The sequence below is a fragment of the Kogia breviceps genome, chromosome 2, assembly GCF_026419965.1.
Source record: "Kogia breviceps isolate mKogBre1 chromosome 2, mKogBre1 haplotype 1, whole genome shotgun sequence".
NCBI classification, from domain to species: domain Eukaryota; kingdom Metazoa; phylum Chordata; class Mammalia; order Artiodactyla; family Physeteridae; genus Kogia; species Kogia breviceps.
Genome location: NC_081311.1, coordinates 5,893,066 through 5,910,725, shown reverse-complemented (window position 1 = coordinate 5,910,725; position 17,660 = coordinate 5,893,066). Strand labels below are relative to the sequence as shown.

General features: G+C 45.3%; 1 protein-coding gene across 2 annotated transcripts in view; it reads right to left on the bottom strand.

The window, feature by feature from the left end:
• The window catches only part of ADAM12 (ADAM metallopeptidase domain 12), a 675,955-nt gene that overhangs the window by 319,839 nt on the left and 338,456 nt on the right, over positions 1-17,660 (bottom strand). For both annotated transcript variants that reach the window (XM_059053840.2, XM_067024331.1), the window contains one exon: positions 12,607-12,743. In XM_059053840.2, coding sequence (XP_058909823.1) covers positions 12,607-12,743 — 137 coding nt within the window. The remainder of the gene's footprint in view (positions 1-12,606; positions 12,744-17,660) is intronic.

Sequence of the window (17,660 nt, the reverse complement as noted above, 5' to 3'; positions counted from 1 at the left end):
ACGCTTCCAGACTCAACCAGACGCAGCTCGCTACCTGCCAGTGAAACAGCAGGCTGGAAAAACAGCTCTGGGGCTCCACCGAGACTGTTCTGGAGATGAACCTTAAAAAGCTCCCTTCTCCCCTTACTTAGGCCAGGAGGCAAGGGGGTCTACAGAACCGGGTTTCTGAACTCTTCCAAGACAATGCAGACATGAAAGTGGAGAGACGGCGATTGTCTGCGATCTGCACTCCCGACGGGCAGAGACACATACACGGGAGGCCAGTGTTGCCACCCCGGAGCTCTGGGGATCCCCTGCTTCCCCCACGTCTTCTCCTCAAGACACGCAAACCAGCAATAACTCCTGGCGATGCAAACACATTCCTATTAGCTGAATAGGCACAACCGAAGATTATATGCCCCAGTGGTCTTGTTTTGAACTGCAAAAGAAGAGGCTAGATTTCAAAGGAGCGATGATAAAATTCTCCACCCCCGGTGGGCTCTTAACTCTTCCTGATGTTTGTACTACAGAAGGGGTTGACATTTCCTAGGGTTCTCTTTGAGCAAGCTTCAAAGTCGTTCTGAGATGAAACTGCCAGCTTTCATGCATGTTTTAAAAGGGCAAAATACCTCTAGTGCCTAGCACGGGGCCTGGGATACCATGAGGTCTCAGTAACTATTTACTGATTAAAGGAATATGCAGGATCATCTTTAATCAGCAAAATTTTTCCTCTCTAAACTGTGAGACAGAATTCCACTGAACGGTCCTGGTTCCTAGGCAGGGCCGTCACCCTCAAATCTAGGGACCAAATGGACCCTGCGCCTCGCCGAGCTACGCAGGACTTAATTTGCATAGCCGTACATGGCACCCTGGAAGCACTTATTGGGTGGAAAAAAATAGAGAATTTGCTGAAGGTCTGAGACACTTTTCAAACGGCATAATGTGTTTCCCTGATAACAGACTTCATTTTAATCATTTATATTCTTTTTCTGTGTTTGAGGAAAAAAAAAAAAATCAATATGCACAGCAAGCATATATAAACTATTCAGTGTGACTTGCTTCTGTAATTAAGCTAAAATCTTGCATGTGGGTCGTGGGTGACCAAAGTTAGGGAAGAGTATGTAAAATATGTCACCTACCTATACAAATATAGCTCTGCGAATCCATCAGGGATGGGAAATAGAGTATATGCATAATGGTTTCTGAGTTTGCCTTCAGAGGTCCTTTGTGAGATGCCTGCTGGGGTCAGACATGCCGGGGAAGGCCAAGGAATGGAGCCAGGCTAATGGCTCCCACAGGAACCAGGGATCCTAATGGAGACACAACCCATAGCCCTGGTCCTGGTCTCATTAATTCTGTGCTCTCACCAACTCTGTTCTGGGTTTATGACTATGTCTTTAAATCATATGTTCAGAAAATTAGTAGGTTGCTTAGTACCTTTGCTGAGTAACAGTTGTACCCAAAAATGGTTATGCCAGCTGAAGAAAATCTTTTTGTTGCCACTTTTAGGAAAAGGTCAAATGAATTTCAAGCAATTTGCAGAAAGGCAGCCTTGAGGCATGGACCAAGTCAAGGAGTGTGAAAAGCCAGAGTTAGGTCAAATGCTAGAGAGCTGGGAGTTAAATTTTTAAAATAACATTTTAGGGAAAAGAACAAACGATTGGGTTTGATTTCAAGAATTGATGTCGTTTATTGAAAAGAGCCACTCTTCTTTTTTGACCTGTATAGTTATACCTCTTTAAAAAAAAGCCAAATTCCTGCTATATTTCCTATTATACAATTTTAAAAATTAAATATATGGTGTGCCTCAGTCATGATCCAGCATTCGAGATTGGTTGTTTTTTTTTTAATCTACCAAGAGCACGTCCATATAGTTCCTTGTTTTGTCAGCTGCCAAAACCAAGAAGTAATGACACTACGGTAGCAGTGAGCACACCCAGCACCCAGATCTTGGTTTCTAATACCATTTCCCCAGAAACCAGGGCTCCTTGGAGAAATGGCTGATTTTAGGACTGGGATGGGAAGTGTATAAGATAAACCTGGTGCATCTTGTTGCAACAGAAAGTAAAAAAGGGCTCACACACACACACACACGGACGTACACACACAATAATGGATATGCATCAAATGGACACAGGAGCCGACTGAGGGAATCCTCAGTGGCCAAAGCAGGCACAACTTGAACAACATAAAACAGTGCTAGATTATATCACAGAATCTAAAATGAATACCCCTGAGTCCCAGCTTATATAAATAAACAATTGACTATATAAATAAACAGGGAAAGTAGACAACTGTCACATGCAGAAAAATTCAAAACAACTTATGTAGCTACTTCAACCTTCAAGGACGTGAAGCATAGTTCCTTAAGTGTGGGAGGTGCACAGTGACTTCCTTCCAAAGAATTCAGTATAGAAAGGAAGGAAAAAAGAAATCTACGGTGGAGAAAGTTGACAAACAAGACTTCAGTCAGCTGGTCAAAGTTGACATCAACAGTGACAAGTCCTGTTGACAGTATGTGCCCTCGATATGGTGGAACAGGAGCAGTACTTCATCTCTGTGGACTTCTCCTCAAGACAGATAAGCTCAGTTTAATCAGGAGAAGAACATCAGACAAATCCCAGTTGATGGATAGTCTACAAAATCCTTGACTCATATCCCTCAAATCTGTCAGTATCATCAAAAACAGAAAGTGTGGGAAACTCTGCCACAGCCAAATAGAGCCTGAGGAGAGATGATGACTAAATGTAACGTGGTACCTGGATGGACTCTTAGAACAGAAAAGGGACAGGAGCTAAGAACTAGGAAAATCTGAATAAGGCATATGGACTTTAGTTAATAACAATGTATCAGTGTTGCCTGTGACAAATGCTCTACAATAATTTAAGATGTTAATAACAGGGGAAACTGGATGTGAGGTATATGGGATCTCTGTATTATCTTTACAATTTTTCGGTAAATCTACAACTGTTCTCATATAAAACAGTTATTTTTAAAAATCTAGCAAAAGCAAACATTGTAAAGCAAGTATACTCCAATAAAAATTAATTTAAGAAAACCTAACAAGAGCAGCCTTTGAGGGAAGGAGAAATCAACTCTTATTCTTACCTGCCCCAAATCTCCAATGTACATATTTCTGTAAATACACGGAGTCCTGGGAGATATGCATTTCCTTTTGCCTATTTATGTGCGGTGCCCATCATGCATTCTCAATGGGTGGATATTTGCCCTCAAAGGAGCAAAAATTGGTATATGGGGAGGAGGTGAAAATTCTTACGTATTACAATGGTTTATTCCACTCCAAAGCTTAAAACTACCCAACAAAATCTTATTCCTTAGTATTTAATTTCCCTCTTTAAAGAGAAATTAAATTTAATTCAAATTTTAATTCATTTAATTTTTCTCTTTAGGCAGGCAGTAATGAAAGTCCAATTGTAAAATACTGGTATACGTCACTGAGAAACACACATCTGATGCTTACAGGGATGTGTGTGAGAACTGGACGGGTCATGAGCATGTTTAATCAACACAAAAGGAGAATCTCACACGAACTCCCTACATGGGCATTATGTCACAGTCACATAATAGCACTCAATTCTGTTGTTTTTAACATGATTTTGTGGACTTGGTTGCAGGCATTCTCGTGATATGTTTAAAAATATTTCACACTTTTTAAGAAAACAATAGGAGGATTTTTTTTTTTTTTAATCTGAGCTTTAAATTTCAATTGAACAAAACAGCCTCATCACCATCAGGACCGTTTATTGAGCAACTATGAAGGAACAGTCCTTGTTGTTTATGTTTTAACTTCAGAGAAATTCTAGAGTCAAGGCATAGGCAATGGCTTCCTCAGCCTTCACGTGATATGAAACTGTTAAATGAAATATTGATACACACAAATTCTCTCTTGGGAAGGTAGGCTTTTTATTATAAACTCTGACTTATAAATTATCATCCTTTCTAGAAATTATGTGTTCTTCTAAATGTCCTCAATCTCCAGGACCTTTCTCTCTTATTAAAAGAGTTCAGGTTAAAATATAAAAAGCCATATATCATTCATTGTTACAAACACACCATATGCAAATGTAAATGTGACTAACAGGAAAACTGGCTGAGGGGAGTATGGGACCGCTCCATACACTTTCTTTGCCATTTTTCAGTAAATCTAAAGCTACTCTGTTTTGTTTTTTTTTTTCTGAAAAAAGAATAGACATATATATACATATATGTATAACTGAATCACTTTGCTGTACACCTGAAACTAGCACAACATGGTAAATCAACTACACTTCAATTTAAAAATTAAGAAAATGAGCATCAAGCGACTTCCTGGAAAAAAAAAAAGCTATTCTAAAATCACTTGTTTTAAAAATTACATATCTCTTATTAAATAGTTAAGTTTATTATAACCATTAGTTCACTAAACTTTGAGGTCCTCAAGGGCAGGATAGGCTCTCACCCATTCTTGGGTCACAGGAACTTGACCTTGAACCTGAGACACAGCAGACACTTACATATCCTTTTGGACGAACAGATGAAAAACTGAAGACAGAATTCATCCAACTCTTCGTCTCCTAATATCAAATATGCTCAACACATCGGTCAAACATGGAGAGTCGTACCCAAGGATTATAAAAAATATATATTTTATAATGTCTCTCTGTGTAAATAATGCAAACCGCTCTATCTCCTGGCATTATCCGAATTTGTTACTTTAAAATATCACTTTTTAACAAAGACCCAGTTCTACGATGACACTACAAGCTTTGGGGAAGGAAGAGAAGTTGCAGAAACTGCGAGGAGACCCGATGCAACAGACAACTTTTTGGAAAATGATATTAAGGCCTTGCTAAGAGGTCACAAGAAATAAATGAGTTAGCAGAGACCACTGTGGAAATGTGGCCCAGAGCCCTCCTTGACTGAGTGCCGAGCAACCTGAAGGGGGGGGGGGGACGCAGTGGAAACAAGCACAACGTGCTGGCCTGCTTCCTGCCCTTTGTGTGCTGACCAAAGAGGAAGCAAGGACACTGAAAGGCCTGGCGGGGAGTGGGGATGGAGCCCGCACAGGGCTGCCTCGGAGGGCAGCGCAGCCAGAGCCCTCCACACTGTCCCTCTGAGCCGAGACCTTTGCCTCTGGAGTCCAGACTGACGAACCGGCCCTGATACAACGCACAAGGGAAAGAAAGCTCAAGCTCTTCTGGGAGGCAGCCGAGCGCTACGGAAAGACTAGACTTCAGCATCCAGCTGTCAGCCCTGTCCCTTCCTGTCCTGTGAGCTGCTGCATCTTCGCCTACAAAGTGCACACAACATCCACCTTGCAGGGCTGCTGGGGGCACCTGGTGTGATCATATCTAGAGTATGTCTAGCCCGGTGGGGGTCGCAAACTACAGTCTGAGGGCCATGTGCAGCCCACTGCCCATGAGCTAAGAATGGTTTCATATTTCTTAGTGGTTAAGAAAAATAAAAGGAGAATATTTCAGGACACATGAACGTTATAAAATTCAAATTACAATGTCCACAAATAAGTTTTATCAGAACACAGCCACACCCATTGGTTCACTTATTATCTACAGCTGCTTTGACCTTTTAAGCCACAGGGGCAAAGTTGAGTAGCTGTGACAGAGATCATAGGACCCACACAGCTGAATACCTTTACCGTCTAGCTCTTCATTTAAAAAGTTTGCCAATTTTTGATCTGGCTCCATCCAAAGCAAAGGTCCTCGGAGTAACTGTTTCCTTACCCTTCTCGGCTTTCCCTTAGTGCAGGGGTTCTTAACCTGGGGAATTATGCACACCCCCGACGCCCCAGCCCAGGGCCTTTTGAGTTGACCTGGCTGGGGAGGAGGGTGCTCCTGGCGTCTCATGGTAAAGACCAGGGATGCTGGCAAACGTCCTACAATGAAAAGAGAGTGGCTGGGATTTGCCGAGCACGCCGGGGGCACTATGTCAGACAGCAGGGTGACCATCATCATCTCCTTTACAAATGAGGAAACAGACTCAGCAAGGGCTAGTCACTGGCCCAACGTCACACAGCAAGGCAGAGGCTGTGCAGGAGTCTGAAGCCATTTCTGTATGTTCCAAAGCCTTTTCTCCTTCCTCTCTGCCTGCGTCCACTATTAAAAAACAGCTGAGTTCCCAAAGGTACAGGGGTGGTCAGCTTTTACCTCGCTAATCCCCTCCCAGAAGGGTGGGCAGAATCTTGGCTGGGTAGGTTATGTGAGGCCGGAACAAGAGCCTCCTGGGTGGCGGATGTAGACTCATGGAGACTGTCAGGTAAGTGGTAGGGTTGGGAGTCCAATGGGAGTTAAGAGACAGGGGGTGGAGGCAGAGAACAGACCATCCTAAGAGACAGTACAGTCTAGAAATAATGTTCCAACTTCGGAGCCACTGTACTTTTCTTATGAGAAGCCTCACAGGAGGTATTTCAATAACATTATATGCCTAAGAGGAAGCGCTACTGGCTGGCTTGTAAGCTAATGTAAGCTCAATGTTCCATAAGTCAAAAGGCTAACCATTGAGCTTACTCAGCCAAGCTCAGGCCCCACCGGCTGGCCTGCAGCAACTCCTGCAATAACCAGAATATTCCCTCAGAGAAGAGGAAACTCATTCTCTCTAGGACTGGCCACGTAAACCCCTGGAACAGAGAGGCACACACGGCGAGTTATTCCAGGTAGAACACTAGCAGCCACAAAAGAGAAAAATGGCCCGTTCTTCCAAGCAATAAAAGACCTCCAAAATGATTTCAAAAGAACCTACACTCGCTATAAGGAGGCCAGCAATGTCTGAAAAGTCCAGGTCATCCAAGAGTGGGTTGCACCTCTCTGCAGAAATGGAGAGGCTCTCCAGGCACCCTCTGGCGTTTGAATAACACGCAAAGGTTGAGTTCTGTCCCCTCTATCTTCTGCAGCACAAGGCACCTCCACGTCAGGGAGCAACCCAGCCCCCGGGGCACAGAGGAAGGCTCAGAGCCCGTGTCCTCACTGGGTGCCAAACGCCGCACTAAGGGACAAGGAAGGAACAAAGCTGAGGCCACCACCCGTGGGGAGGGCACAGTCCTCACTGGGTGCCAAACGCCGCACTAAGGGACAAGGAAGGAACAAAGCTGAGGCCACCACCCGTGGGGAGGGCACAGGCTGGTGAGAGAAACACAAAATATAAACTAGCGATGACAGCGCAGTATGATCCATGCCAAAGAGCGGAGTCCCAAGCCTCGCAGAGTTAGGGTCTAAAGCCAGCACAGAAGGCGAAGCCGTACCCAAGGCAGGGTTAACAGGAATCTTCTAAGTACCTCATGGTTTGTGTGCTTTTCTATAAGTTCAGTGTGGCCATTTCTTCTCTCCTGAACCCCGCTGGGTTGAGCACAGTTGAGTTTGCTTATTTTGGGGTCCCTGCCGTATAATGACATCCAACTGAAAAAGCAGACTCACTCTCAGGGAGTGAGAGACTTGCCCCGTTTCAGGTGGAGAAGAGAGGAAACAGCAGACACCCGATCTCCCGTCACGCCACCCCTGACCCTGGCCTGTCCCCCGGCCACATGCTCCTCGGGGAGATCAGAGGACGGACGTGTGATTTAAGCTGCATGTCCTGAGCTTCTGTTTCTGCCACGTCCCCAGGCTCAGCGCGCACGAGTGAAGGTGCGCCTGCACGTCACGGACATGACCGATCAGGACAAAGGTCCGGGAAGGACAGGCGTGGCTGGGGAGGTCAGAAGGAGCTGCACAGAGAAGGTGCTGGTTAAGCTGGGGCTTCGGGAACGAGCAGGACGCAGGTGGCAGGGCCAAAGCAAATGCCAGTCCTTTGCGGCAGTGAAGGAGGTGGCACAGTTAGGCAACAGGCTTCCGCGGAGGAGCGGGATGGCTGAGAGGCGGGAGCGAAGCCTCCAGCGTGGGTAGCAAGTGAAGGATCCGAGCCAGACAGCGTGAGAAGCTTCTGAAGGGTGAGATGTCTCCAAGCTCATGACGTGAGGGGAGCTGGGGGGTGACAGTCTTATCTTCCAAGGGCTACTAAATAAGTGGAGAACGTGGCTGGGGGGCTGTTTCCACAGCGGGACACAGTCCGTTAAGGCAACTGGGAACTTTCCGGCTGGAGGTGCCTACAATCCGTTGGAAGTCGGTGACCCACCCGATCTCAGGCGTCAGAGCAGGCGGGCGATATGGATTGTCAGTCAGTGTCCGTCGGAGGACGATGGAGAGGCGATCAGATCCACGTCCCACGTGGTAGGAGCCCGAGTGTGTGGGCGGCGGCTGCCTCTGTCACTCCCGGGAGCTCCTGGCCCTCCTTCCGCAGGTGGACAGCGAGGCCACGGGACGGAATGACCCGACCCGCAGAAGCCCTCAGTCAGAAACGTGCCGAGGAAGAAACTCGGGGGACACCAACAGTTAAGGGACACAGCCGGGAAGAGGAACCAAAGGCAAGAATTAAAAACACATGAGAGCAAACAAGAGCGCACAGGGTCTCAAGGAGCCAAAGGAAGTGAGAGTTTCAAAGGAGGGTTAATCAGCGTCAAGATAAGTAAACTAAAGAGCGAGAGGCATGCTCTGGCTTCAGAGGTTGAGAGGCCGCCCATGACCTTGGCAAGAGCGGTCGTGATGAAGTGCTGTGAGTGGAAGCTGCTACAGAGGCCGCGGAGGACCTGCGGGCAGAGGTGGGGAGGGGGATGGGACAACCCCTCCGAGAAGAAGTCTGACTGCAGAGGCGTGAAAGGGGACTGGTTATTTGAGGGGAAAACAGGGCTTGGTTTTCTCGGCCGGCCGTGAAACAAAGCAAATGGAAATCTATGCAGCAGACACTACCTCTGCCATTTTAATTAGCAGCTATTTGATCTTTCAGATCCTCAGTATGCTGTGGGAAGCTCTGGTTTCATGCTCTCATCCTTTTGCCTCTTTATTTTCCATTTCGCATACTATTTCCATCATTTCATCCTCCTGTGAGAAAGCTGGAAATTGGAACTTTCCTGGAGCATTCAAAGGCTGAGCTCAGCTGAGGTCATCTCACAATCAACCCCATCTTGATATGTCTTCCCTGGATCCAGAGGAAATCTGTTTAGGACACGAAGTTGGAGGTTGGTCCCTAAAGAAACTTTATAAACTCTCCATATCACCTTACACTGGGGTGGTAGTTTTTAGGTAATGTATTTTCACACCCATCGTTTCACCTCATTCTTACAATGACCCCAAGAGGGAGGAAAGAGCAGATAAGCTTATGCTCATGTTATAGATCAAAACAACGGCAAGCAAACAAACGAAATGCTGGAAGCTCTCCAACGTACACAAGGTCATGTTCTTTCCCCATCCTCTATTCTTTCAATGACGTGATCGGTGGCGATGATGGCTTGACTCTTGATTTGTAAAGGAAATAATAATACTCCATTTGGATATATCTCCAACACAGATGAGAGAGAGAGAAAAAGAGAATCTGAGTACTTTGGCCGGAATCAAGTTGATGCCCGGGCCTTCCCTCAAACCAATTAAGTCAAATTGTCAAAGACTGGCTGAATGGAAAGAAGGCAGCAAGGAATAAAACTGGGAAGCAGGAACGCAAACCTCAAAGCCTGTGTTCGAAGGTCCTGCAGGCATAGTCGTGTAGCAAAAATATTCATGAAGTGGGTATGCTTTGCATGCTGGAAGATACGCCCCGTTAGTGCAGTCTAAAATTACAGTTACTAGTAGTATTACTTATATCCCAACTATTTTATGAGATTGTTGTCTCTCGCATTACTCAATATTTAAGGAGGCCTCCAACAAAGTAACGATGACTAAATGTCTTGAGGCCACATCCATCGTATATCTACCTCTACGGAGAATATTTGTAATGGCGCAACTCTAGATATGGAAAGAAGGAACAGGGAAAACATTTCCCAGATCATAATAGACCAGTAAGATGGGAGATCCAGAGCGTTTTAGACTGTCAACAGGGCCTAATCTGAAAATTAGCACATTGAGTGCCCTATCCACAGAATCCTCCTCAATGTAGCAATCAGCCTCCTTAGCACCATGGGACAAAATTGGTCATGACCTGCCTCCCCAAAGTTGGTCAGATTTATGACCAAAATGAGGCACTGTGGACAAAGTTTGTCCCCCGCCATTTAGTGAACAAAAGATGTCGTGGCCAAAAAGGCATCAGCCACTGCGGCTGCCCCCGCTGTGCACTCTGAGGGGAATTCAGGATGGAGAAAACAGGATACTGGTCCTCGATATTGAAGATGCACAATAAAGGAAAGATTTCAATAAAACACCCCCCCAGAAAATTTTAAAAAAATAAAATAAAATTACAGCACTGACTGTTATTTTGATGACGAAGAAAGACGTACACAAACTCGCCATGTGGCAGAATCCTTATTCCCACAACAAACATACACAGCTAGCCCGTGAAGAATTACGGCACGCAGGTACACGCACGTTAACAGACATTTACATGCACCCCTTTCATGCAAGGTCTTAGTGGGTAACCACCAATTAAGGGGGCACATGGTAATTACAGAGCCATAAGGCTGACTCCACAGCCACATGCGGAGATGAGCCCCACGGCCTTACGACAAGATGCTGTTCCCCAAACCACCCAGCTCGCTGTTCCCTTAAATAATGTCCGTGACCTGGAGTTATTTTAGTCAGTAGGTATGTGCCTACTTCCTGCCCGGTTCTAATCCCAGATGCAGACCCCCTAGAGGAGGTGGGACAGTGATCAAACAATAATGGCTCTTCCTAGTTTTCTACAAAGATGGCGCTGGTGGCCCCCGGCCATCAGGCTGTAAGCTTGGCCAGGGCGGACGTGCCACTTCCCCCTCTGGTATGCCTCCTGACGTCTGCAAGGTGGCTAGCCGGTAGTAAGGATGAGGCTGGAGGTCAGAAACTAGAGCCAGCCTGAACTCGTCCATTCCAAAGGCATACTGAGAACCTTCACCAGCTTGTTGCTCTGATGCCCTCCAAGGTGGGCTGCCAGATAAAACACAGGACGGCAGTTAAATCTGGATTGTGATAAACAACAATATCCCAAATATTGCATGGGATAGACTTATGCCAAAAAATATTCATCGTTTACCTAAGTCCAAGTTTAACGGGGCATTCTGTACTCTTATTTGCTAAATCTGGCAACCCTACCACCAGGGAAAAACTCCCATAGAGGCTTCCACCACCCAAGTAACTTTAGATTGTTCCATATTTTTATATTATTAGTTAGTGCCCATCAGTATTTTAAAGATATACTTTCTTTATAACATAGTATACTTCCCTTTTTCTGAATCTATCGTATCATTTCTCGTTTTGCAAATTAGTACCATGATGAAATTTTCTTTAGTGTCTTAAGTTTTTCTTCTAGGAAACAGTATCAATGTCACCGTGATTGACTTATACTTTGTATATTCCACCTGCAACAGTCTCCATGAAACAGAAATATTGAAAAAGTTGAGATTTGGCATTTGGATCCTTTAACCTAACCTTTCTGAATGCTCCCTTTCAGCTGAAAGCCTCTTTAGAAAATAAAATAATGATGTAAATCATATTATCATTATGGACACAAAGGTGGCCCACTGCAGCCCTTCCAGAACACTACAGACCATTTTCACAATCTCAACTGCTCTTTTAAAAAAATCTGTTTTCTATTATAAAAAATACTCTAAAAATAGTTCCACATAACACAAGGACAAAGCCATCTGTATGATCTCTCCAAAGAGCTCATATTTCTATAGATTTTATCCCTTTCCAACTGTTCCAACAATTCTGAAATTTAAGAAACTCACTTATATTTGTCAGACAAACCTCATCAAAATATGAAATTTAATCACTAATATTTCAATTATTTTATATTTTTCTTTTACATCATAGAAGACTCAAATCAAACATGTGTCAAAGTAAACAAAGCATAAAACTGCATTAAAACTCATTACAGAGACTTCCCTGGTGGCGCAGTGGTTAAGAATCTGTCTGCCAATGCAGGGGACACGGGTTCAAGCCCTGGTCCGGGAAGATCCCACATGCCGCGGAGCAATTAAGCCTGTGCGCCACAACTACTGAGCCTGCGCTCTAGAGCCCGCGAGCCACAACTACTGAGCCCATGTGCCACAACTACTGAAGCCCGTGATCCGCAACAAGAGAAGCCACCACAATGAGAAGCCCGCGCACCGCAACAAAGAGTAGCCCCCGCTCACGGCAACTAGGGAAGGCCCGCACACAGCAAGGAAGACCCAACACAGCCAAAAATAAATAAATAAATATTTTTTAAAAAACTCATTACAAACTTTTTTAAAAAGTTGCATTAAAATGTTTCTACCAATAATCGATCGATAAAACTGAAATGTTAATGAAACAGACATGAATATAGAAAAATATCCAGCACTCAAGTAAAATGAGCTGAAAGTTATATATCTGGAAATGTTATCCCTGGTGTGTGCTTGAAAAAATAAGTTTCCACAGACAGTAACAGCATTGAGAGACTCATCAGAACTGTCACATCAAAACCAGTTGGTATTTTATCTTCTTAATAATGAAGATTTCACTTTATAAGGAAGGATAAAGTTGGAATTAAAGTCGATAAAGACAAAACTTGAATAAGAGAATATGAATGCAGTTAATGTGATTTTTAAACTTCAGTCATTGAAAAGTCAAGAAGAAAAACAAAACCAAAAGAACTGACCTTCGTGACCACGTTTGTCACTGGGTTCCACGGGTCTCCATTCAAAAGAGAGGCACTGACCACTTCGTAAGCTCCTCTCCCGTCCCTCGTGCTGGCCTGTTGCATGGAAGGTACGAATCTGCTTCCCAAGTTCACGCCTGCAACACAAAGAAAAATCTTCATGCTTATTCCAGTCCGGAAGAGTCTAGCGTCAGACGTGTGACATCGAAGACTCAATGAAAATATCTGGAAGGTGAATAAGGCCAGGGAAGCACCATAAGCTATTCAATCATGGGCAAGTGTTAAAACTGATTAATTCTCTGTCAATCGGACACAAAAAATTTTGTAACAAAGAAAACAAGAGCTAATTTTTTCCTTCAAGCCCTGTGGCATGTGCTGGGTGATTCAGCATCGTCAAAGTATATAATTCTGTCCTTCAACGAGCAACAACAACCCACGAGCCGTGACTTTTTAAATGATGCATTAATGCTTTGCTTAAGATCAGCTCTATTTAAAGTCTCAGGGCTTTAGGTATATGAAGACTAAATCCATTTACTTAAGTTCCAGCGAATCAGTTAAACACAATGCCAACTCCGTTCTCTGTACTTATGGAGGCTAAGTTTATGTGCTATGGGAGTGATTCTATGGACAAAATTAATTTCTCGAGTTCAGACTGACTAGACTGGTTCACGGGGAAAAAAAAAAAAATTAAGTCGTTCTATCACCTATCATGTGATCTTGTTTCCTGGGGTACTGTCAAAGCAGCTAATATACTGAGCCAGGTTCAGTGTAGCCCCATTTCCATAAACAATCCTAATGGAAAGTGTAACATATTTCTCTTCTGGAGAGTGTATTGCTTTCTTAACAAACACAGTCGTTTCTCCGGGCTAGCTCCCCTATGAGGTCACCCTCCTGCTATTCGGTGCGACCACAGTCTATCCCTCAAGGTGAAGGACGGGAGCTGATTCCTCACATGGTATTCCCATTTCTTCAACCAGGACTCATAATTTTCAGACCTGAGTCATAATACCACAGTTTCAAGTTACTAAAGAGTTCGCATTTATTGGGCACAAATGGTATTGAAATTTTAATCCTAGACATTTTACAGGCCCCCAAATACTTTTAAATCCACACCATTTTATCATGCTCAGTGTGGAAGTCTGCAGTTATAGTCAGGTTACAAAAGGATTACTACTTGAGTATTAACTGTCTGACACAGCCTCTCTGGAAAATTCTCAAGCTGGTCACGAAGCATTTGAAACTCCCAGTTGCTGAGCGCCAAGGGACCGAGGAGGAACCGAAAGTCGGGGCCATGGCCAATGGCAGAGGGGGTGAGCTGGGGCCGTCGGCCACACGAGGCACCGGAGGCAGAGAAGGGACCGCGGGCCAGGGCAGCAAGGACAGGAGGGCTCGCGGTCTCAGGCCTGGGAGGCGCGAGGTTCTCAGGGATGGGCCCGTGCCAGACAGACGGGAGTTCCAGCCGTGTAAGCGGAGGGGGCTGGCTCCGGGTGGTGACCTCTGTGGACATTAGTGGAGGGCAGGAGGGAGGAGAGGATGGCTGTCTGCATGGAATTCATCAGAGGTCTTTCCCGGCTGCAGAGGGGGCGGTCGCGGATGGCACAGAGATCTTGAATAAATGAACTTCCTCTGTGGACATTAGTGGAGGGCAGGAGGGAGGAGAGGATGGCCGTCTGCATGGAATTCATCAGAGGTCTTTCCCGGCTGCAGAGGGGGCGGTCGCGGATGGCACAGAGAGCTTGAATAAATGAACTTCCTCCAGTGGCTTGATTTCATGCCCTCCAATGTGCTCCAAGATGGCGCAGAGTCGCTACAAGCATGGGTTTTGGAGTGAGACACACCCCAGCACCACTACCAACCTGACCACGTATTGGCCATCGGTCCTGGTCCCGTTGTTGGCCCACTTATCTGTTCGTTCACTCATTCACTCACTCACTCGTTCACCAAACTGTTCACTAAGTGCTCGCCTTGTGATGGGCCCTCTAGACCTGAGGTCTTCCATTCAAAAAGCCATTCCGCCTGCTTCGGCCCAGGAGGCCCTCGTGCCACCTGGAACCAGCCCCCTCTGTCTACACTGTGGGGACCCTCATCTCTTAAATACAGCTTTGTCCCAGCACACTTGGTTCTCTCCATCCCGTGTATCTAAGAGAGGGACACAGACCAAGCTGCCCTCGTGACTTGTATTATTATATTGGGAGAGAGACGGCTGAATGAATAAGACCATTTCAGAGAGTAACCAGGACCCTGAAACAACAGGGCTACAGGGACACCCCATGCTGTCCTCGTAACTCTTTTGTAAAGCTAAAGTGATTTCAAAATAAAATGTAATGAGAAAAACAAGGTGGTGGTTGAGTGGGGGTGGGGGCTACCTCTGACGCACAGGGAGGAGAGACCTTCATTTGCCGGGACGGGAGGCACAGAAATGAGACGTGAAGATGAGAACCTTCCAGCCCCATCCAGAGCCGTGGGAAGAACATGTCAGCAGAGGGTCAGCAAGTGTGTTCCTTTTCCGTAGAACGAGGCCGAGGGCGGGGAGGCCCGGGGCAGACGATACACAGGAAGCGTGCAGAACACCGACTGGTTTTATGGGCGTCGCTCTCTGAGCTTTTGCCGAGCCCTGGGTCTCTCTTGCTCAGGACCCTCAGCGGGGTTCCCACGTCGGAACTGCCTGAAACGACGTGAGTTCTGATCCAGTTACACAGCTCCTGCACAGCAGGGCTAAGTGCCAGGAAATGAACTTATCTTGAAAGAGTGCTGGTGTGTTGTTTGGATTGGATTAAGAAGGCTTTGAAACACCCACAATTATGGGGTGAAAACGGCAGATCCGTCTGAACTTGCCCCTCAGCCAGTGAAAACCATGCCACGTGCCAAGAGTCACCCTGGCTGACGTGTTAATCTTCTGAAAAGTCAGGTAAAACTCTTCCGAAAGTGATTGCAACCATTTTCAAATTTCCTCTACATAAACAAACCAATTTGATTATAAGCTATACTCCTGGCGGTTCTGTTAGCCTAAGTTTCCAATGCAAGCAGGTTGTTAAATCGAGCACTGAATCGCAAATCCAATTGCCCAAGGCTTGTTAAACCTAAAACCGGAGTCCTGGATCACCCAGCGCCCAGCCGCAGAAGACGCGACGGTTTTCGTGGTTATCCCAGCCACGACGCTCAAAGGAATGGAAGATGACCACCCAGGCCTCAGAGACCTAGAGAAAATGTCTTTGCATTTAATAGGACTCATTCAGAAGCTGCCTGTCTCAGCAGAAAGAGATGGTGCCGTGACATCCAGGTCTCTTGGTTGCACCGTTAGCTTGCCTCTGCCAGTGGGGGAACCTGGAGAGGCAGCAAGGCCACATCCTTGACTTGGGGGAAGCTGGGCAGGGGACCTTCATGGGGTTCCCTATTCGATAATCAAACTGAAGCTGCATGAACCAAATATAAAGAACATTCTTAGTCCCCTGGACCTTTACCCTCCAAGATTCCTAGGAGCAGAGAAAGACCACTATTTACTCCCCTAAGGGCAAAATGTTCCAACCACTGAACATTTCCCTTTTCACCTACATATTCCGACATCTTAATCAAAAGAAGTCCTTCGGGGCTGATTTTTTTTTTTCCCCCTCTAAGAGGCTTTAGTTTCTAAATATTCCAAGGAGAATTGAGAGGCAGACTGTGCCAGCACTTGGAGAATGTTGTGCAACCTTTTAAAGAAATTGAATAAATATACTATTTGCTGAGTACAGTATTTATGATCTATCTACATGGATAATGAAGCCATCTCTCAGCTTTTTAATTGGTTGCACAATATCCCCCCAGCAGTATATGGAGTCAGAAGATGGTTTCTTATGAGCTTTGCTTATGTATTTATACACTGGTATTTCTTTTAGATGATGCAAATAAAAATTTTATTTGTGCTGCATGGATAGACAGAATAAATTATACACAGCTGTGAGATATCAGAATGCATTTTATGGAGTGATCTTGTTGACAAACCATAAAAGCAGGCCACACATTCAAGCCCTAGAAACCCAGGGGAAAAAATATGACCTTAGAAAATATACAGTTTGCACACATTTTGTTTTTCCAAATATTGGGGTATCAACAAAACTCAGTTGACTAAATAAAAAAATGTGAATGTGAATAGCTTATCTTGAGGAGGAACTTCGAGCTTTCTGTCTGCTGAGTAACCAGATACATGACTTGTCCTTTTGATAAGATGGCCAGTTTGCTTCAGTCTCATGGTGGAAAAAAAGCATATTAGAATATTCGGGTTCCTACCGCAGGTATCGTCTGTGACAATCAGCTCTGCTTTCCCATGAGGTATGTGTGTGCCTTCTTTGCTTGTCTGAGTTTGTCATCTTCAGACCTGATTATGGCTGGTGAAAAGGGAAGTTATAGACCCAGTTCCTTAGGCAAGAATCTTTGCAGCCATGGCTTTTAAGGTCCTGGAAAAGTCAGCAATGAAAACACCCCCAAAAGTGACTTCAGATCCCCCCTCCGTGTGAATCACCCAGAGCCTGGCTGCCCATGGAAGTCCTGCCTCGTTCCTGCTCCAGCCAAGCCTCCTTGGCCTAGCTTACTAAGGGAGGTCCAGACCACCCTAATGCCCACCTAAGGGCTTCAGCTCGCCAGAGGTGAAGGTTGACACGGAGTTCTGAGATCATGAACAATGGACACCTTGGAGCCACAAGACTTGGCTCTGGTCTTGACCCCTCTTTGATTTATTGCCCTCAGTCAAAATATGCATCTGAGGTTCTGCTCTCTACAAAATGGGAACCACATTCTCTTCCCCACTAATTCTCATAGGGTCAAGGAAGCTCAAATAAGTCAGTGTAGTCAAAGGGCTTTCGAAAAGCTTAATGCATGAGAACAGACTAGGCTGTCAGAATCCAAGTTTCCAGACTCCTAGACAGTTGTTCTCCAACCAAACCACGCTAATAGTGTGAAGATGACAACTTCATGTCCATCATTAGAAAATGTGGATATTTAGGTACTTGGCGGGTATCCATTCAAGCTGCCCAATGGGCCACTGGGGTAACAACCTCTGATAAGATTACTAGTCAAGA